This window comes from Notamacropus eugenii, chromosome 2 (assembly GCF_028372415.1).
Source record: "Notamacropus eugenii isolate mMacEug1 chromosome 2, mMacEug1.pri_v2, whole genome shotgun sequence".
Classification (NCBI taxonomy): Eukaryota; Metazoa; Chordata; class Mammalia; order Diprotodontia; family Macropodidae; genus Notamacropus; species Notamacropus eugenii.
This window is the reverse complement of record NC_092873.1, coordinates 469,349,753-469,372,189: the sequence shown is the minus strand read 5'-3', so window position 1 is coordinate 469,372,189 and position 22,437 is coordinate 469,349,753. Positions and strand designations below refer to the sequence as shown.

At 39.3% G+C, this 22,437-nt stretch overlaps 1 protein-coding gene across 1 annotated transcript in view; it reads right to left on the bottom strand.

Annotated features, from left to right (window-relative positions):
- Window positions 1-1,016: 1,016 nt before the first annotated feature.
- Window positions 1,017-22,437, bottom strand: part of ASTN1 (astrotactin 1) — a 461,200-nt gene continuing 439,779 nt past the window's right edge. Inside the window, exons 21-23 of the mRNA XM_072648560.1 lie at window positions 16,451-16,551; window positions 12,155-12,338; window positions 1,017-4,875 (exon numbers count right to left, since the gene is read on the bottom strand). Coding sequence (XP_072504661.1) covers window positions 4,638-4,875; window positions 12,155-12,338; window positions 16,451-16,551 — 523 coding nt within the window. The 3' untranslated portion in view covers window positions 1,017-4,637. The remainder of the gene's footprint in view (window positions 4,876-12,154; window positions 12,339-16,450; window positions 16,552-22,437) is intronic.

Below are 22,437 nucleotides of genomic sequence, written 5' to 3'. Positions count from 1 at the left end.
TTCTGTCTGTCTCAGTTTCTTCAAAACTACCTTACAAGGTAGTTGAGAGGATCAAATCAAATGAGATAGTATGGGTAAAGCACTTAGCACAATGCCTGGCACACAAAAGGCATTTACTAAATACCTATTGCTCATGATGAAAGCTTCCAGAGCTTGTTTTTCTCAGACAAATCCTTTGTACAACTAAAGTCACCTTTTCCACACAAGGGTCTTTAGAATTTAAACTCCAAACTGACAGAAAATACTTTTTCTCTTCATCTTTATATAGTACAATGATTATGAATGATTGTCGCACTGCATGGTAGCATCTAACTAGATCTTTAGTAAAGATGCCCATCTGAAAAATTCTAAGTGACTTACCTAAGTTTACTTAATCAGATTTTATGAATACAGACACCTTTTTATTGTACTCCTTTATGAAGAGAGGTAAGCAAAAACTGTCATTGGGCATCCCCCCAAAAAGTCTTTGGATGAAGAGTAATGGATCTATTAATAGAACTCTGCCCTCTCTTCCTTAGTCAGGCTTTGGTATTTCTGGGATGAGGGTCCACAAGAAGTCCCTTTGTCAACTATGGGGGTCAAAATATGTAAACTTCTGCCACTATTTGGATCTATGATACAATTGTCACCTTACTTCTTTCCAATGTCCTGGCCATAAACAACTTGGTGTTTATTTCAAAGTGAAGAATGATCTACTTCACAAATATTAGGAATATAAGGTACAAGAAAAGAGGAAGTTGTGGTGTTCAGAGTTACAGATAGAGAACCAGTCTCAGAATAAGGAAGATGCAAGTTTAAGACTCATCTCTTATGCATAGTGGCTCTAAGATCCAAGGAAAGTCATTTTAATTCCCACTGCCTCAAGGCAGTTCTCTGAAATTATAAATTGCAGAGCAGGTGTTAATTGGGATCGGTGGAGGAAGGTTCCTCATCAGCAGTTTCCAGAACTGGTCCCACTCACCCACCCACTCAACTCCCCTGACAAAAATAACAAAGTTAGAATCAAAATCCAAAGAGTTATCCTGTTTTGGATCATCTAGAGTAGACATACAAACTCACACAACCAACGAATACTAACAGCTTTGTTTAATATTTAGTTAACTTTTTCATATTTTTTAAAACAATTGTACAATATTTTTAAATAATACTGTAATACCTGAAGTTGGTCACATGGTGTTCTTTCATCCCATCTACATCAGTAAGGATATTTCTCACACTAGGTTTCTTAATAGGTCATCTGAATAGCAAGAAGTGTGGTGGTTGTCTTCAATTATTAACCAAAAATAATGAATGGACCAATCTCCAATGAAAATAATTGAATGGTGAGTTAAAAATCATGATGCTATTAGAAAGTGACACATGTATGTTCAAGGGGGAACACCAGAAGAAATTTGGCTGCATGAGAACATGTCCCCTAGTGGAAGTGAAGTGAGAGGGGGAAAAGGGGTGAGGAAGAGGAGGAAGAAGAGGGAGAAGAAGAGGGAGACAAGAGCAGAAGAAAAGAGAGGAAAGGAGAGGAGAAGAAGAGGAATGGGAGAGGAAAGAAACTACCTAAGGACTGGTTAATTTGACAGTTCGGAAAATGGGAGAAGAGGAGAGAACACGAGAAAACAGGAGGAGAGGGAAAAGGAGGGGAGATGAAAGGAAAGGAACTACCTAAGGACTGATTAGTTTGGCAGTCTGGAAAATGGGAGGCTTAATACTGAAAAGGTACCACTATCAATTTCTAGCTATAGGAAATCCTTGGGGCAACTTCATTTCATGCCAGCTAGTGATAATAGGACTATAATTTCTACAACATTGGTCATCTGTCCTAAGGGGGCCCCTCTTCTTATAGGGCCCTCTTTTATACCCTGAGGGTCAATGGTGGTAGCATGGGACCAAGACCAAGATAAAGAGAAAAGCAGAGAGATGGAATAGAGGAAAATAGAGGAAGGGGATCCTATAGAAACTCAGGGAAAGTAAGAGGATTGTGAGAATAAAATGAAGAAGGGTGTTCAGGGGATAATGGACCAGGCAGCAAATAGGAAATAAAAGATGATGCAAGAAGAAGATGGTAGAGAAGAAAGACAGTCAAAGGGATAAGAAATATGAAGAAAAGGGAAAGAATAAAGAAAGAAAGAGGGAGGGAGGCAATATATCAAAGGCAAAAGCAGAGAAGGGGCAAGATTTCAAGATAATGGATAGTTCACTCTTCTCTAAGGCCCATCAGCGTACTCATTACAAGGGTGGGAAGACATTGGTGTTACCATTCTAACACTTTTCCAAAGGAAAAGGAGACAAAGGCAATGAACAGCACCCAAAGGAACTCCTCCACCCCATCCCAAATCCTGCCTCATTTTACTCAATTATTACTATTATTATTAATTAAATACTAAACCTCTCTCATCAATGAGAAATCTCTGATGAGGGAGCAGGGCAATAGGAAGATCTGGTAAAAGCCTCAACATCTCACCATAGGCTATGGACTGACAGAGGGGAAGTGCTAGTGAGTAGGGTTCTCTGTTGGCCATGACAACAGATCCCAGGAGATCCCTCAAGTAGGTCCAGGAGAAGGTGAAAAGTCCAAGCCAGCTCTCCTCATCATGCAGAGCTGGAAGGCTGGCCTTCAGAAAGCAGAAGTGATGACATAATTTATTTCTTTGAACCCAGGATTCCAGCTCCTCCTTAATTATCATGGGCTGCACTCTCAAGAAGAAGGGGCAAGGTCAAGTTCAACTTGTAGACATCAATGGAACTATAGAGCCATCTATAGAACTGGTACCCCTAGGAAACTGAGAGACATTTGTGAGTACAGCAATGAAGTGTTAATGGTGCACTCTGACCCTTTCATCAACCACCTCCAAAGGTCCCTCAGGAGAACAATATCTAGAGGATCTGTCTTGAGCCGACCTCTGTGGAAGCTGTGGCAATCCGCTGAAAGTCACCCTGTGGGGAACAGAGTCCTAGATTCACCTGAATTTCAAGTTTAGAGGGTGAGTGAACACTTCTCAACTGCTCTCACAAGTCAAAGTCTAGCTTAATTCAATGCCTGTCCTCACCAAACTTCTACTCCTTTCCCCACCTTCCACATATCCTTTCAAGTAAGAAGTACAAGGTCAAAGGTAGTGAGGCTTGAACAGTTCAGGTGGCATCAGAGGGAGACAGCATAGACTGAATATCATCCTATGGGGTCACTGGTGAAAACTGATAATAAAATCTATTCTCATAGGGAGCAGGGTGACAATTATGACAGCTCTTAGACATCCCTCATGCTTTCCTAGATGAAATCTTTGTGCTGCCTGGTCCCAACTTGTAGTAGGGGGCCACCTTCACTGAAGTCCTCCCCCATGAAAGGTCATCAAGAGAAAAGATCTGCAAGGTTAGCTGAATAATTTAGCAAGATTAGTAGGGGAAAAATAGTTAGGAGTTTGCTTTGTTTTGTTAAGCTACAACACCGACATGCAAGAAATTGACCCCTCCTTTGATGATTATCAAGTGGCCACAGTGTCTATAGGTGGGGATGGGCATGGTAAGAAGTCTAAGGAGAACCTGTCCTTCTATGTACAAAATGTTAAAACAAAACAGAATTCTCTCTGTTCTGAAAATGTCCATGCTGGAACCAGTGTTGCAGGAGATAATCAAGAGAGGAATCATTTTTTCTCCAACTTTTCTTCCCCAGTGGAAAAGGCATAATTCCACAGAGCAGAATATAGGACTGAAGGGGAGGAGGTGGAATTAGAAAAAGATCCACTTGCTCAGGGGAATTTACATTTAGTCCTTTCAGGATGGAAAAAAAAATGGCTAGAAGTTCTGGAAAGTTCTGAAGGTTGTCTCCTAAACTATGATGCATGAAAATATGGCAGATCTCACCTTGAAAGAGAAATACCCTAAAGTTCCTAATATAGTAATGAGGAAGAGGAAATAAAGAGAAATGAGAGAGATGGACATGAGCCTCTCTCCAGATGAGTTTTGTTTTGTTTTGTTTTGTTTTGGTTCTCCCCTCAGCCCCAATTCTATAGATGTAGCTCACTTACAATCTGTTTAGCAAGGAATAAATGGGGGATGGAAAAGGGGGACATTATTTGCCCCACTCTCACCCCATTGGCACCTTTGTGAAAATCAGGAGCTCTGTGATGGGTAAATTCATACCCATCCTTTGTCATAGTTGACACATCTATGCCACACTACAGACTATAGATGCTTGGTAAGTCTAATGGACTGACTTCTCAGTCCTTTCTCTGAGTATATCCCTCTCAATATGGGACAGGAGGAAGACACAGTGAGGAGCATGGGGTTCAGACAGAGGGAGAAAGGAAAGCCTGTGCATGAAAGATTTTTTCATCTGGATCATGGAGCAATTTGATGAAACTCTTAGAAAAGTGAGTAAAACAAATCAATGACAACAATAAAAATCCTAAAGAAATCCCTCAAAGGAAAAGGGCATCATACAAAACCTTAGGCTGGCAAGGTCATGCTGAAGAAAAATTTCATACCAAAGGAGTCCTGCAGAGAGCAGTGAATATGTTTCCCTGGTTTATGTTATTTTGCCTTTGGAGGTTTCAGTAGTCCATTAAAAAAAGTTTAACCAACAACCAACCCAAAGCCCTTCCTTGCTCCTGCTCAGTCTTGGCGGCCCCCGCAGACACCCTGAATCTCTAGTTGTCTTTGTTATCTCCATAATCATTGTACAGGACACTGAGTGTCTGCTCCTCACAGGTTTTCTTGAGGTCGCGGCTAAGCTCTGACCACTCCAGTCCATAAGGCTTGATCTCCCTATAGCGGCAGGCCAAGTACTTGAGTGAGGTGCGCTGCAGGCTTATCTTGGGTTCCTGGAGGAGGCCGTTGCACCAGTTGCTGAGGTCTCCAAGTTGGGAGAGGATGAGTCCAGCTTTCCTGCGGGCCAGACATAAAGACAATAGACTGGTGAGTCAGTGAAGGGGGCAGGCAAGGCAAAGAGCAAGGGGACAGAGAAAGTAGAGAAAAGAAAGTGGAGATATAGGAACTGAGTTTGGCAATATGGTGTAATGAAAAAAGGAGGTGGAGAAACAAAACCAAATAATGAAAGGGAAGTAATATGAATGAAGATACACACCTGCACACATACACACACACATGCACACACACACAAGAAACAATTAGGAACTGGTTTTCGATGGCAAAAATAAATGAATCTCTTAGTTTGTAAGAGAACAGCCTACTTATGCCCATGCATGAAAATTGGTTTGAACTGAAGGATCAATCAATTCAGAAAGACATTAAAAAAATTCAAATAACCAAATAGCATTTTTCTTTATGTTATGATTCTCTCTCCTTCCACAAGGAAAAAAATAAAACAAATAAGACATTTGGAGTAATAGAAGTTCTCACATTATAGGAGTCTAATTTTGGATAAAGGAATTAAGCTGGATGTAAAGCTGCCCATGGATTCAATGATACAGATGCTGAAACAATGTGTGCTCATCCTGCGTTGCCAAAGAAGACCATGTCGTCAGAGAAACAATGACATGACTTGCACTTGACTTTGTTTTGAGTGAGGGAGGGCTGTGCAGGTCACCAGCCTCACTTCTCCTCCAGAGCCATCTGAATCCAGTGACCAGATATTCATCAGAATGACTGGAGATGACCCAGGATGAGGCAATTGGGGTTAAGTGACTTGCCCAAGGTCACACAGCTAGTGAGTGTCAAGTGTCTGAGATGAGATTTGAACACAGGTCCTCCTAACTCCTACACTGGTGCTCTATCCACTGCACCACCAAGCTGCCCCTTCTGAAACAATAAATTGCAACGTAAGGAGGATAAGTATAAGCACAATAATCTGACTGACTCACACTGATATTATACTTTTTTGAAAACACACCTCTTTGGACCTATCACCTCATTAACCTTCCAAGGTGGAGGGTCATACTTCTTACCACTACAGGCCCCTGAGGGCTAGTTAGAAGGCTACATTAACCCCATTTAGACCTCAGATTTAAATAGCTAGAAATTTGCCCTGTCTTCCAGGATTCCATGTTTTTAGAGTCAAAGAGAATGTATATTAGCAGTGGGATGGTACCCCTATGAGAGAAGAACAATGTTGAGGACCATAGCCCCATAGACCTCGATGTAGTATGCTCATAGCCTTCCTTAAAAGTAAAGGAACATTTGATCATTGAAACTTCCTTGAGGGGAGATGACCATAAGGAAAGATTCCTGGCCCACTGTCCAATAAAACTAGACTGAAGCTCTCAGAGTCTTTGTGGACGCATTTATCTTTCTCTAAAGCAACCTTTTTCCATTGAGTCCTTATGAGATATACCTAATACATAAATCCTTAGATCTCAAATCCTCCAATTAATTCATTGAATCAGGATCAGAAATATAAGAAAGCAAGGGGATCACCTCACTTAATGGTTAGCACTTTTTAAAGTTAAACTGACAGTAAAAGAAAGGTTCAGGAAAGGAGAGGACCTTGGTTTGGCATAGAGAGGAAGGTGACAGAGAGAAGGCAGAACTATTTAGAGGATCACAGAAGATGAGACCTGGAAGGAACCTCTGAGTCATTTAGTATAACCATATCTGACCACTAATCCCTTCTACAATTTACTCAATAATTGACTGTACAGCCCTTGATTGAACACCTTTATTAAGTAGGAATCACCTGAGGCCACTCAATCAATTTTGGGATAACTAATATTCAACAAGGTTTTCTTGCCCTTACATTGAACCAAAATTATCTCTAGTTCTCTCTTCTGGTCCAAGTCAGATCAGATTAAATTCTTCTACCACATTATAACTCTTCATATTCCAGATCTTTTTCCTCTTTTCCTCACTAAATATCTCCAGTTCCTTCCATCAACATTATGTGTACAGTCCAAAGGTTTCTTAAGTTTCTGGTTTCCCTCTTTAGATTAGCAATGTTCTTTATTATTATTATTATTATTATTATTATTATTATTATTATTATGGCAGCCAGGACTAACAAATAATCCATCTATGATGGGACTAGGGAAGAATACAATGGACCTACTACCTTTCTTGCTCTGTAAATTATGTCCCTCAATATAATCTAAAACTATATTCTTTTTGCCTCCTTCCTTCCTTCCTTCCTTCCTTCCTTCCTTCCTTCCTTCCTTCCTTCCTTCCTTCCTTCCTTCCTTCCTTCCTTCCTTAACTTTTTTCTTCCTTTTCAAAATTTTTCTTTCTTTCTTATCCCTCTTTAAGGAATAGGGTGTAGGGTTGGCACTCTGCTGACTTCGCAGTCCCATATTTTCAGTTAGTACTCCTCTATAACCATCTCATTCTTGTAAAATTGAATTTTTTTAACCAAGAACATATCTTTACATTTGTCTCCATTAAATTTTCTTATTAGATTTTTGCCTATCATTCCAGAACACAGATCTTTTTTTTTATTCTGTCAAAATATTACCCATCCCTTTCAGTTTTGTGTTATCTTTAATTTGACAAGCACACCAACTGTTCATTTATATGAATGATTGATTAAAATGCTGAAAAGACCAGGACTATGGACATATTCTTGATATACTCCACAAGAAACCACCCTCCAAGTTGATATCAAGGTAAAAGACTTTGCCAAATTCTTTACTGATGTAAAGAGAAACTTTGTCTGTTTTATCCTCCTGGTTTATCAGTCAAGTAACCCATAAAATAGAAAATGGGGTTAGTATGTCATGATTTCTTCTTAATAAGGTCATCCTGACTCTCAGTGATCGCTGCTTCTTTTCTTAAGATAATCATAAAGCATCCCTTTTTGTAACTTTGCCAGGAACTGAAGTGCAGTTTACTAGCCTATAATTTCCAGAGTGGATTCCCTTCCCTTTTTCTAAAATAAAGGCATTTAAATACTTCACTAGTCCTACAGAACCGCTCTTGTTCTCCATACTCTTTTATTAAACTAGAAGCTCTTGGAGGGCAGGGACTGTCTCTTTTTTTTGTAATGTGGATCCCCAGTACTTAGCACAGTAGTAGGCGTTTAATAAATGCTTAGTACTTATTTTAGTGCTTATGATAATTTCAGGCAAAGAATGACAGCAGATTAGCAATCACATCTTCCCATTTTTCCCAGTAGCCCAGGACAGAAATTATCCAGGTCTGATGATTTCCATCTCTCTAAGCCTTGAGTTCCTAATTTGTAAGATGATGAAATAAATAGCATCTGCCTCACAGAACTGATGTAAGGATCAAATGAAATAGTATATGTAAAGCACCTTGTAAACCTTAGTACATATCAGTTATGATCACTATTAAACATTATTAATAATGACATTATTATTGGTAGCAAAGGGTATACTATTTGCTTAATTATCTCAAATTTCAACTGCTTATAACCCATTTCTGCTCCATCTTTTCCAATCCCCAAATCATTCTTCTTTGGAAGGAAACATACAAATGAAAAATAACAGAAATAAAGTTTTCATCCTTTTGCATTTCCTTCCATCATCTGTTAATATCATTCTATTTCTCCTGAGTTAGCAATCTTATCCCTTCTTTGATCCTTTACTTTTTCTCAACATAGCTCAACAAAATTATTTATGTTATTCTTAGCCTCCTTCCCCAGGCTTAACTAGCTGTCAGTTTTAACTCTCCGAATGCTACTTGTGCAAAGCTGCGTCATGCTTTTGAATTCAAGCTGTACTATTTCACCTTATTTTCAATTCCTATAGTGTTTTTCTCAAACTAAATTGGTTTATAAATTCTTTGTACAACCACATCAATCTTTTTAGACAGATCTCCTCCCCCTTTCATTATTAGAATTGTTTTGGATCGCACCTGATGAATTTAAGTGTTGACAGTTTCTTACCTCTCTGGAGATGATTTTCCCAGTAGAATTTTAACCCGTATGATTCTAAAGATGTCTATAAACTCATTTAAATCTACTCTTTCCAAATCTAATATGTGTACTAGTTTAGGCTAGAATTTATCACACATTCTAAGACAGAGCATTTAATTTATCCCCAACCTTCTAATTTTTCTTTGTCAACTAGTATCTCCTTGATAGGCAGAAATATGTTGGATATTACAGTTCTCCCAGCCACTACCTCTACCTTTTGAAAGAATGAAAAATTTAGTGAAGAATTCATTATCCATTCTTTTTTTTCTCACAAAGAGAGATCAAACAGATGCCCAAATAATCAAAGTGTGTCATTACAGTGCTAGGGATATGCTTGCAATAGACTTCTGGAAAGTCTTGTCTATTTCCTCTATCTGCACAGGTGGTCTATAGTATGCCCCACAACCATGCCACTTTTTTTTTCCTTCTCCTGATCTTCGTCAGTATATTATCTACCTCTTCTGCATATTTTTTCTTGGTATACAATGTTACTACTCACCTCACCCCCAACCTTTACTTGTTCTTTCTCTGTTCAATAATATGATACACCTTTCCAGTGCCTTATTCCATTCATGAGACCCATTTCACCAAGACTCAGTGATATCCATTAACTCAAATTTACTTCCTTGCCTAGAGATCCCTGGATTACCTTGCTTATTGCCCATACTCTGAGCATTTGTGCTTATGTGGTTTTGTTTCCTATATCTTCACTGTCATTCTTTTTTTAATGTCATAATTGCTATTTTCTATGGTATCTAACTTGATAGAGCTAGGTAGGCAGTGTCTCCCATCTCCCTCCCCACCTTTTTTAGTTCCTTCCTTGCTTTAAAAAAGTTTCATTCTAGGAATTAGAGTACAATAATCTTGTGGGGGGAGTAACTGAAATACCAGAGCAGACCTCCATGAGTTCAAGCCAACAGACCTAATTAAACTCAATTCTATGATAATGAAGGAAATTATGAATGTAATTAATGAACTACTTTCAGGATCTTTAAGGAATCAAGATAGATAAATGTTACTGCAACTGAAGGGCAGGCTTTTCAAATTATAGGTGGGATTATTGTTCTTGGAATAATTATAGAATTGACTACAAAAGGAATTTTTATCAGCACTTAAAGAAAGAAATGACCACTAGTAGCCAGCATCGAGAATAAATCATTTAGTCTACGCCATTTTAAAAAATATGGTTAAAAACAAAAAAAAAGTTGGAGGGGTAGCCATGGTTGAATTTCAGTGAGTAATTTGGTGAAGTCTCTTCTAAAATTCATTGGGACAAGATGGGAAAAGTAAGTTGCTGGACTAGATACCCTTGAGGCCCCTTCCATTTCTGAACTCATGTAATTGTGGTAGAGGATTAACTTCTGGTGAGGTTCTATGAGAGATTTGTGATTTACTTAGAGGTTGGACAAGATGGACTTCAAAGTTCTTTCAAACTAATATCTTGTATGATTCCCTGAGGAAGAGACCTCAGAAATGACCCAGATGGACCTCTGCTTGGTCACCTTGAAAAATGACAACATCTAACACCATCTCACCCACTGAGGGAGAGCTTTCAAAGGTGAAAACGTCTCATTGTCTGAATGATGAACGACCTCTACATCTAGCAAAGAAATGCCTCTCCTCCTTCACCTGGAGGTCAGTTCCCTTGCTAGCTTGACTCAACATTCACTCCTAAGTGGAAAAATTCTGGTTCCTCAGCTCTGAACAGTGGTTATTTTTGCCCACTCTGTTTTTCTCTTCATGGCAACCAATATCACCGAGGGTGATGTCACCTCATTCCAAAGAGACTGCAATAGGAAGCCACAGAGATGATGTGGGAGCAAAGGTGTCATGGTGCAAGAGTAATTTTTGGGCTGAGAGAATAGTGCAGGGTCATATAAGGGCCAGTAACAGTCATCTCAGACTTCAAAGTTGGGTCAAAGGAAAATCAAACAAGCACTCTGCCTGCTGCCTAAATACCATCACCCATAAACCATTTCTCCTTTACCTATTGTCCTTTGTGGTTTGGCTGAGCTGCTGGCCAAGAAGATGTCAAGTATCCAATTCGTCATCACCAAGGACTTCGGACCCCTTTAACCTCTGCTCACGTATTTCCCTTCATCACCAATAACTTATTGGGAGGGAAGGAGCTGGAAGGGTGGGTTTCTACATCATTCACAAGTGCTAGAGAAGGGAAAATGTCCATTTTTTTCCCCAAAGAGGGAAATTGTTGAACTCTATCTTGATCTTGTTCTTTTGTATGGTTAATTATTTTCCAAAAATAATGAATGTAAGTCTGCCCTTGATGATATGGAAGCTGCAATCATGCTAACAATGCAGTGTTCTTTTATTACAGATTCATTCCCTATTTTGCCTTAAATCTCCCTACATTCTAGAAGAGAGAAGCAAAAAAAATCCTGTTCTTCCAAGGAATGCCTCAGGTCACAGAGCCAACATGTTTGCTGCATTTTTTTCAAATTCTAAGGACATCAAGGACATTCAGAATGTTAACAATCTTCATGATGAAATGAAGGTCATTTCTAGGCACATAGACTATGACTTCTGAGACAAGTGGCTGCCAAGCAGAGAAAATAATTTCATTTCAGGAAGATAAGCATACTTTTATAAAACAAAACAAAACAAAAATAAAAACTTCCCTTCTTCCTACAAAAAAAAAAGAAACTAGGGAAAAGGAATGCCATGGGCCCTTTCCTCTCTGGAACATGATGGATGATGAAATTACTAGATTCGTTTTGATCTTGGTTAGAGGAAGGCAAGCAAGATAAAACAAAACTGACATTTCTATGACACTTTGCTTAGCTGCAAGGGACTGAACAAGAGGAATGCTAAAGGGATGTAACAAAATTCATAAAGAATTCATATGTACTCTATATATCTGTGTTATAATGCATGAAATACTTTTTTAGACTCTCTGAAGCCCCTGTTTTCCTTAGGGCATCAAAGAAGGGCTATCTGTTGAATCTTCTAATCCAATCGTCCCAAATCCCTTCCAGGAAATAAATGTTTTGGCTCAGCTGCTTTCACTATTTGAAATGCCACCACCTAAAACATCTTTTTAGGGCTCAGCCAGAGGAATATCCTCTAGGCTCAGTTCACAGGTATTTGGGGAGCTTAGGGAGTGTGTGTTAGACTGTACTAATTGAATCATGTTGTACCTGAGCTGAGGTGGACAGAGGAGGGTAAAAACTGAGGATTCTCTTTTCTGAGCAACTAAGCACCCTTAGTTGCTCATGGAAAAGTTCATGGTGAAAATTCATGACTAGATTATCTTCAGCTTGCTGGGGTCATTAAACTTGAAAGGGACCAAGAGATTTAAATCAGATGATACAATCTGCCGATTACCTGGGGCCTAATTCATCTTCGCATCTCCAGGTGAATTCGCCAAAACTCTCATAATGCTGGTTATAATGATAGAGGACTCGGTGGAGGCTGGGAGAGCCAAGGTCCAAGAGTGTATTATATGCAGTCTGTTGTTCCTTCCCACTGGTATAGCCATTGAAGAGATTGTAGATCTTATCTGCTATTTCTGAGAGGAAAGAAGGAAAAAAGGGAAGATGATGACACTATAAAGAAATACATATATAGAAGACTCTATATATGCATTATATATGTACATTTATATATATATATATATAATATACCTATACCTATATATGTATATACCTATACCTACACCTATATATGTGTAATACATATATACCTATACATAAGTATGCGTGTGTGTGTGTGTGTGTGTGTGTGTGTGTGTGTGAATGCAATCATCTGGTTCAAGCTCAGTTCAATTCAACCTAATTCAACAGATATTCATTAATTACCTGTGTTATTAAATGAAAGGTACTATGCTAGGTATTAGTGACAAAAATAAAAGATTATCCTTTCCCAGAAGGAATTTAAATTCTGTTGTGGGATAACATATTTACTTCTGCCTCAGAGATACGCAGAGTGTCAGTCTGATGATTTAGGTCCTCCCAACTCTAGGTTCAGCACTCTATTCAATTAGCTTTTTTTCTCTTATACACCAGTTGCCTGTAAATTTAAAAAAAATGTCCAGGTATGCCAGGTCCAAGGTCACTTTTATGCTCATTTGATTTCTGTTTTAACCCATGGGCAGGAAAAAATGTCATCTTCCGCAAGATGGCTGACAATCATATCCAGATTAACTTTCACCTCAAATCCACTTGTATTCTGAACTTTCCTTTCCTTGTGGAAGGCACTGTCATTCTTCTATTTACCTGACTTTTCAAGCTAAGACCCATCCTCACTTCAAATCTTCTCTCCTTCCAAACGCTGTCATGTCTACTTTTATAACATCTGTTCTATCTTCTTGGTCAGTAGCATAGTTCAAGTTCTTATTACCTTGAGCCTGGACTATTGCTACAGTCCTTAACAGGTCTTCCTGCCACTAGTGTCTGTCTTCTCTAATATATCTTCCATACAACTATTAATCAATTAAAACATGTATTAAGTAATGTAACTGGGTCAGACGCTATGATCAGGATCATAAAGCCAGAGATGAAACAGTTGCTGTCCTTTCAGGGTTTATATTCTAACTGGAGAAAATCATATGCTTAATATAAAATGTACATACATACAAGATACACACAGAGTAGATAGAAGATAACTTTTGAGATGAAGGCGCTAGCAGCTAGTGGATGGGCTGGGAACCAGGAAAGACTCCTGCATCAGGGAGCATAATTTACTATTTTTATAGAGTACAGGCCTGGCCATGTCACTCCCATTCTCAAGAAGCTCCACTGTCTCCCTGTTGCCTCCAGAATTATAGAATACATACTTCTCTGCTTGACATTTAAAGCCTTCCACAATCTAGTTCCATTGTTAAGTTTTGTCCTCTGCTACATTCCAGCCACACTGACCAACATGCTGTTTTTTTATACATACTATTCCATCTCCCATGTCTGTGACTTCATGAAGGATGTCAACTATGCCTAGAATGAATTCCCTTCTCATATTTGCCACAGAGCTTCCTTAAAGAATCCCCTCAAATAATATCATTTCCTACATGAAATCTTTCCCAATCCCCCAGGCATTAATTCTCTTCCAGCCCTACTCCCATGCAATTACTCTGTATATTTTTTATATTCACCTATCTCTCCCTGCCTAGATAACCAGCAGAATATAAGCTCTGAGAGAACAGGGATTATTTTGTTTCTGCCTCTGTATGATCAGGACTAAGCACAATGCCTGGTATACAGTCAGTGCTTGATGAATGCGTGTTGATCTGATTTCATAGGATCACAGATTTTGTGTCAAAAGGGTTTTCTGAGGTCACCAGTCCAACAATCTCATTTTGGAGATGAGAAATTGAAGCCCACAGAGACTGGAGTGTGGCCCTGGGTCACACTGACAAGTGATAAGGCTGGGTTTCAAACTCAGGCCGTGTGACAGGTCATTTTATAGTCCCCTTTCCACTGAATCAGTTGAATCAAATTTAATGAAAAACATCACACATTCATAGGAGGCATAGGGGTTGCCTGACAATGTTGTGAGGCATACAGAATTCATGTTAAAAACATAGGCTCTGTCCAGGAGGATTTTCCAACTTTCTAACAATTTGAACTCTACCCCTGTACTGAATTGTGTGCCTCGTTGATGACTGTTCACAGAACAGTGACTCTTCTATGTAGACCAATAACCTCTTAGGACTCTTTGTGGCCCTGTAGTTTATGCAGGTCCTGAGGTAGAAGGTTTCCCTACTAGGTAGAAGTATCATTGGAAACCTAGTGTTTGCCTGCAACTCTAAGGACCTCAATCTTTAAAGTCAAAATTTCCCTCATAGCAGAATGTTTGTTGTTGAGCTTTTTTTGAGTCACGTCTGCCTCTTTGTGACCCCATTTAGGGTGTTCTTGGCAAAGTTACTGGAGTAGTTTGTTATTTCCTTCTCCAGCTCATTTTACCAATGAGGAAATTGAGGCAAACAGGATTAAGTGACTTGCTCAGGATATTAGGCCAACTAGCAGGCTGGATTTGAACTAAGAAAGATGAGTCTTCCTGACTCCAGGTCCAGTGCTCTATAATAGAATACAATTAGACTCAATCCATATATTTTAAAAGAAGCCTCAGTCCACTGCCATTTTTCAGAGATTATACATATGTTGGGCCAGTGAACACACTGCAACAATGTCTTGAAGTTTGCAAAGAACTGTACTTAAATGATCTCTTTTAGCTATTTTTTTTTGAATGAACATGGGAATCTTCAGGAGCAGTGTTACAGTGTTGTCCTAAGGAATTCTGAGATTTAGGCTCCTGGATGTTGAGAAGGAGATCCTGGACAATGATAAGTCTTGAACTACGTTTTCTGTAGATATGAGCAGGGGATTCCCAGACACTGCCAAGCTTTTGGATAAAATAAAGGAGTTCTGGAACTAATCAAGAATTAGAACCACACAGTGTCAGGGGGCAGAGCCATTATGTAGAAAAAAAAATCTGGCCTTTGCCATCCACTAGTACTGTCAGTCATTCACTCTGAATGTGTAAACAAAGTCATTATCTCTCACATTACATCAAGTGGTTTTTCCCTTCTGAAAAAAAAAAAAATAAAAGGTGATAGGATATACAGGTCCAGTGCTTAGCAAATTTTCTGTCCCATAGTGAGTGCTAAATAAATGCTAATACACTGACTGATCAGGAAGATGAGACTCACCAGAGGTAGGATTCCCTGACTCCCCTGCAACAGAGTGCTTTCTTTTGTTGGAGGAGGGCTAGCTCAATCAGGGCAGTCCATAAGTCAGGAGGTGAGTTTATAGGTTCCTTGGAAGCTGGTGCTAACTAGAAGGAGAAGGCCCAGCTCACTAACTGACTTGGTGGCTCCTCCTCACAGGGTTGTGTAGATGGCCATACCTAGTTGACCTCTGATGGAACAGTCTGGAAAGCCTCAGAGCATGAGGTACCCACCCCAGGCAGTGTAGCACTGCTTGGAAGTCATAGTGGTGGAGCAAAGTAGGAGGGTCCTGGATGCTTACTTTTGGGGGGATGGGCACAGTGGTTTCCAGAAAACAAAATTGTTGACAAATTTTTGCCTATTTCAAAGTTTGCCTATTTCATCACTTTCTTTAACCTTTGTAGAAAGGCTCCACAGTGAAGAGAAAATTCCTACTCTTTGAACTAGTCTCCAAATACCTCCTCATTTCAATGTAAGAAGATAATTCTAATGTAATTCTAATATTTTAATACTAAGTCTAATACTTTACTTCCTACGTAGGAATCAATCAACAAGTAATTATAAGCACTCGATCAACAAGTAATTATAAGCCATTCCTATGTGGTAGGCATTGTACTAGGCACTGGAGATACAAGGAGAGAAATGTTCCCCCTCACTTGCAGAGATTATACTCTATTGGATGGAGACAATATTTTCATATTTAAATAGATACCAAACATATAAAAATAAATACAAGATAATTTTTGGAAGGAAAACACTAGAAAGTAAGGGGACTGGAAAAGCTTTCATGAAAGAAAGTATTTATTAAGCTAACCTTTGAAGGAATCCAGGTATTATAAGAAGTGGAGGTAATAGAGGACATCCCTTCCAATATGTAAGGACTGGGCCTCTTTGGTCCTTTTCATAAAGGGGAGGAACCTCTAACCACAACATTTTTTCTCACACCCTGACTCTCTTACCTTGGGCTTTCACGTCATCTACCACAGGGCAGGGGGTCTTCACTATCACATCGCTTGGTCTGGAACGTCGTCCTGTGTTGTCCACTCCCCACAGGGTAAACCTGACAGGGAGTGTGGGAAGACACCAGTATCATTATCACAATTGCTAAGAGAAAGTCACCTGAGAGACAGCTCTAGAGCACCAAGTTTTAAGGCTGTGCCTTACTCAAGGGAGACTAGTTTGGGACTTGAGAGTTTGAGGTATCACTTGTACCTTTATGATGCAAGACATGCAAGAAATAATGTTAGTTCAATCACCCTATCTGAGATGTAATGGTAATGTCAATTCTTCCATATTTATTGTCTTTTGTCTACCATTTGGTAGGCATTCAATTTACCCTTCTATACAGAATCACAGCGTTAGAAAGCAACTCAGAGCCAGTGTAATTCAGCATTCATCACTAGACAAGACTCACCTTTGCAATTTACCCAGGTGATCATCCAGTCTTTGCCTCAAAAATTTCAGAAATGGGAAATCACCCCCTACCCATTTCTCAAAAATAAACTCATTCCAATATCAGGTAGCTATCATTCTATAATGACATGTTTCTTTGGCCATCTTGGATGATTATGTTTGGAAGTTCTTCAGTTTGTCAGAAGGCTGAGGGAGTGTCTTATTCAGGGCAAAATAATCAAAAACTATCTGATATTAATACAATGCTTTTTGTATGTCTTAGTGCTTTCACACACACTGTCCCATGTGATATCTGCAATAGCTTTAAGGAGTAGGTGTATTCATATCCCCATTTTACAGATTAGAAAACTGAGGCTCAGAGAAATTACATGGCTTTCCCACCAACATGCAGCTAGTAAGACTGGAAAAGAAGAAGCATTCTTACATAGCTTGCCTCTGTTTGACACTGACCCCTTTCACACTGACACTATTCATGACTGACTGATCTTGCAACAGGATTCCCTTCACCAAACTGACTCAGAGAGGTTGAATGTATTGCCCATGGTCACACAGCGTGGTCACATCAGAGGCAGAATTTGAACCTACTTGCCAGGAAAAGTGGATTTTATGAAAGACTTGGAGGCTGAAAAACTTTAGTTCAACCCCATTTCTCCTACTTATTAGCTGTATGACCCTTGGAAAGTCATTTAATCTCTAGGCTTAAGTGTATTCAACTAGGTGATGTAGTGGATAGAATGTAGGGCCTAGTGATAGGAAGACCTAAGTTCAAATCTAGCCTCTGACACTTCCTAGTTTTGTGACCCTGGGCAAGTTACTTACCCCTGTTTGTCTCAGTTTCCTCATCTGTAAAAAGAAATGGAGAAGGAAACAGCAAACCACTATAGTATCTTTGTCAAGCAAACCCCAAATGGGGTCATGAGGAGTCTGATGTGACTAAAAAATGGCTAAACAACAATAAAAATGAGAGAGCTGGTCTCAGTAATTTCTAAAGTCCCTTATAGCTCTAAACCTCTGCTCTTGTGACCTACCTCAAACGGTTGCTGAGAAGGCGCTTTGTAAAATTTTATGTTGTTATCTGCAAACAGCTGCTTCTGTTCTCTTAAAATAATACTACCAGTGAATCAGCTTGGATGGTGCTCTAAGGTTTCCAAAGCACTTTGCAAGCATTATCCCCTCTGCTTCCCTCCAACATTTCAGTGAGGTAGATTGCACAAGTATAGTCAAAAAATCCTGAATTTGCAGTGCCTCTTTCTGAGTACTACTTCAATATTAGTCATAATGACCCTATAAATAATAACTTGTAACACCTGGGGATGATAACTCATTAATAATAATGATAACAACAACTAAAATTTATATAATTTACTTTGTGCAGGCATCTAGCTAAGCATTTTATAATTATTATCTCATATGATCCTGACAATAACCTTGGGAGGTAAATACTATTAGCCCCATTTTACAGATGAGGAAACTGTGACAGAAGTGACTTGCCCAGGTCACAAAGCTAGTGTCTAAGGTCAGATTTGAACCCAGGTCTTCCTGAGTCCAGACCCAGCACTCTATCCATAGCACCACCTAGTTGCCTAGTGGCAGTAGAATCCTTAAATTTGGAAGACATAAGTAAAATAGTGACTGCAAAGACTCGATCCAAAAAGATCTTATCAGTTTAGAGTTGGATTGAAACTCATCATTACAGAAAAATGTGAAGTCTTATACTTGAGTATAAAAAAATCAACTTCATAATTACAAAACTGGGACATGGGGAATGATGGGTAGTTAGGGACTGTTATGGGGGGATATATCTTGGAGTTTCTTGGACTGCAGGCTCAGTATGAATTATGTGAGATGTGGGAGTAAAAAAAAAAAAGCTAACACAATCTTGGCCTGCATGAAAAGGCAGTTTCCAGAAATAAGAGACGGATGTTTCCCTTGTCCTTCAACCTCTGTCCTTATCAGTCTTGATCTTGAATCTCATGTTCAGTTTCTGGGGGGTCGTAGTTTTGGAAGGGGACTGGAGAGCTGAAGAATATTCAGAGGAGGGCAACCAGATTGGTGAAGGATCTTGAGTCCATGCCACTGGAGGATCTATTGGCTAGGATTATTCTTGAGAAGATACAAGAGGAGTATGTTAGTGGTGTTCAAGCATTTGAAGGGCTGCTGTGTGAAAGAGAGATTAGACTTGATCTATTTGGTCATGGAGAGTCAAAGCAGAAGTAATGGGTAAAAGTTGTAGAGACTCAAATGTTGGCTTTTCAGCCTGAACAAAAACCAATCAACCAATGAAACAACCAAACAAAAAAATGGAAATTCTTGACCATAAGAGCTGTTCGAAAGTGAAATAGGCTGAATCAGGAAGTGGTGGGTTATCCCATTTTCTGGAGTCTTCAAGATAGGACTGGATGACCACTTGTTGAGTAAATGAAATTGAGGTGTCTTTAGGTGAATGCATTGAATTGGATGGATGCTAAAGTCCTTTCCAACTCTCAAAATTGGTTATTCTTGCTAGAACAGCAGAAGCCACAGAACAACAGAGTGAAAGAGGTTTCCAGTCAAAGGCAACCTGGAAGGCTGACAGGAAAAGTCTATCTCATGCGACACTAAAAGGAGTATAGCCTAGCCCTGGCTGCATGGAACTGGGAAGAACAGGACCTGAACAGACATCTGAGGCAGAATTCCCAACCAGGAGGGTCCCAGATCCCTCAACTCACAAGTGACAAAGAAAGCTCCAAAGGTCAGTGTGGGAGGGCTTTCACAGCTGGGAGAGAGGGAAAGGTCCCAGGTGGTAGCAGAGGTGGCAGTAGCAGCAGCAGCAGTGGGTGGTGGGTGGCTTTGGTGGCCTTGGAAGCACCCTGGGTCCATTGTCCAGGCAGTTCAGCTTAAAGCCTCTGGGGGAATTGAGCAGTTGATCTGAATCTCAGCCTTGAGCACAATACTGGGGAAAGGAGGAGCACTAGGCCCCTACTCTTGACAAAGGATTTAGAAGTCAAGTAGTTACTTGACTGGGAAAATGCCCAAAAAAGGGAAAAAAAATAAGACCATAGAAGGTTACTTTCTTGGTTAACAGTCGTCCCCTTCCATCCTTTCAGATAAGGGAGAACAAGGCATTCTGTCAGAGGAAGTCAAGGCTTCTGACTCCAGTACCTCCAAAATGAATATGAAATGAGTTCAAGCCATAGAAGACCTTGAAAAATGAGTCAGCAGCTTGCTAAAGGAGAACCAAAAAAAATGCTGAGGAAAGTAACACCTTTAAAAATAGGTGAACTCAATTGGAAAAAGAGGTCCAAAAAGCCAATGAGGAGAAGGAAGCTTTAAAAAGCAGAATTAGCCAAATGGAAAAGAAGGTTCAAATGCTCACTGAACAAAATAGTTCCTTAAAAGAGAGTCTGGAGTTCAGGGAAGCTAATGACTATGAGATAAACCAAGAAGTTAAAAAACGAAGCCAAAAGATTAAAAAACAGAAGATAATGTGAAACATCTCATTGGAAAAAACAACTGACCTGGAAAATGGATCCAGGAGAGACAATTTAAAAATTATGGGACTGCCTGAAAGTCATGATCAAAAAAAAAAAGCCTAGATATTGTCTTTCATGAAATTATCAAGGAAAACTGCCCTGACATTTTAGAACCAGAGGACAAAATAAATATTGAAAGAATCCACTGAGCACCTCCTGAAAAAGACTCGAACAGAGAAACTCCTAGGAATATTGTGGCCAAATTTCAGAGTTCCCAGGTCAAGAAGAAAATTCTGCAAGCAGCTAGAAAGAAACAATTCAAGTATTGTGGAAATATAATCAGGATAGCACAGAATCTGGCAGCTTCTACACTAAGGGATCAAAGGGCTTGGAACAGGATATTCCAGAAGTCAAAGAAACTGGGATTAAAACCAAGAATCACCTACCCAGCAAAACTGAATATAAACCTCAAGGGAATAAAGGGTCATTCAATGATGTAGAGGATTTTCAAGCATTTATGATGAAAAGACCAGAACTGAATAGAAAATTTGACTTTCAAACATAAGAATCAAGAGAAGTATGAAAAGGTAAATAGGAAAGAGAAATCATAAAGGACTTTCTAAAGCTGAACTGTTTACATTCCCACATAGAAAGATAATATTTGTAACTCTTGAGACTTTTCTCAGTATTTGGGTAGGTGGAGAAATTATACACACACACACATACACATACACACACACAGAATACAGGTTGAGTTGAATCAGAAGAGATGATATCCATAAAAAAATTAAAATAAATTAAGGGGTGATAGAGGAAACTATTGGGAGGAGAAAGGGAGAAATGGAATGGGGCAGACTATCACTCATAAAAGAGATAAGAAAAATCTTGTTCAATGGAGGAGAAAAGGGAGGAGATGAGAGGGGAAAAGTGAAACTTGCCTTCTTCACATATGGATTAAGGAGGGAATAACATGCTCACTAAATTTGGTATGAAAATCTATCTTACACTACAGGAAAGTAGGAGAGAAGGGGACAAGTGAGGTGAGGGGGATGATAGAAGGGAGGGCAAATTGGAGAATGGAGCAACTAGAAGTAAATACTTTTGGGAAGGGACAAGGTCAAATGAAAGAATAGGAAAAAAGTGGGGGGGACAGGGTAGGATGGAGGGCATTATAGTTAGTCTTACACAACATGACTATTATGCAAGTCTTTTGCAAAATGACACATCTATAGCCTGTATTGAATTGCTTGCTTTCTCCGTGGGGCTGGGCAGGGAGAGAGGGAGGGAGAGAAGTTGGAATTCAAAGTATTAGAAACAAATGTTGAGAATTATTATTGCATATAACTGGGAAACAAGAAATACAGGTAATGGGGTGTAGAAATTTATCTTGCCCTACAAGAAAAGAGAGAAGATGTGGATAAGGGAAGGGTGGGGTATGATAGAAAGGAAGATACACTGAGGGAAGGGGTAATCAGAATGCAAGGTACTATGGGGCAGGGGGAGGGGAAAGATAGGGAGAAAAACTGGAACTCAAAATTTTGTGGAAATGAATGTTGAAATCTAAAATTAAATAAATAAAAAATTGATTATTCTATGAACCATTTTGTTTTTCAATTCCCAACTCTAAGTAAGCCTGGCATATAGTAGACACTTAATAAACGTTCATAAAACAAATATTGAAATATCATCTTACACCTACCAGACTGACTAAAGTGATAGAATGGGAAAGTTACACGTTGGAGAGGATGTGGGAAATTTGGGACACCAATTCATTGTTGGTGAAATTGTGAACTGATCCAACCATTTTGAAGAGCAATCTGGAATTATGCCTAAAGAGTTATTAAGCTACCTATTCCCTTTGACCCAGCAATACCACAACTTGGTCTATTTCCAAAGGTGATTAGGCAAAAAGGAAAAGAACCTATATGTTCTAAAATGTTAATAGCAGCTTTCTTTGTGGTGGCAAAGAACTGGAAATTGCAGGGATGCCCATCAATTGGGCAATGGTTGAACAAGTTGTATTATATGATTGTGATAGAATGTTATTGTGCTATAAGAAATGATGAGCTCAATGATTTAAA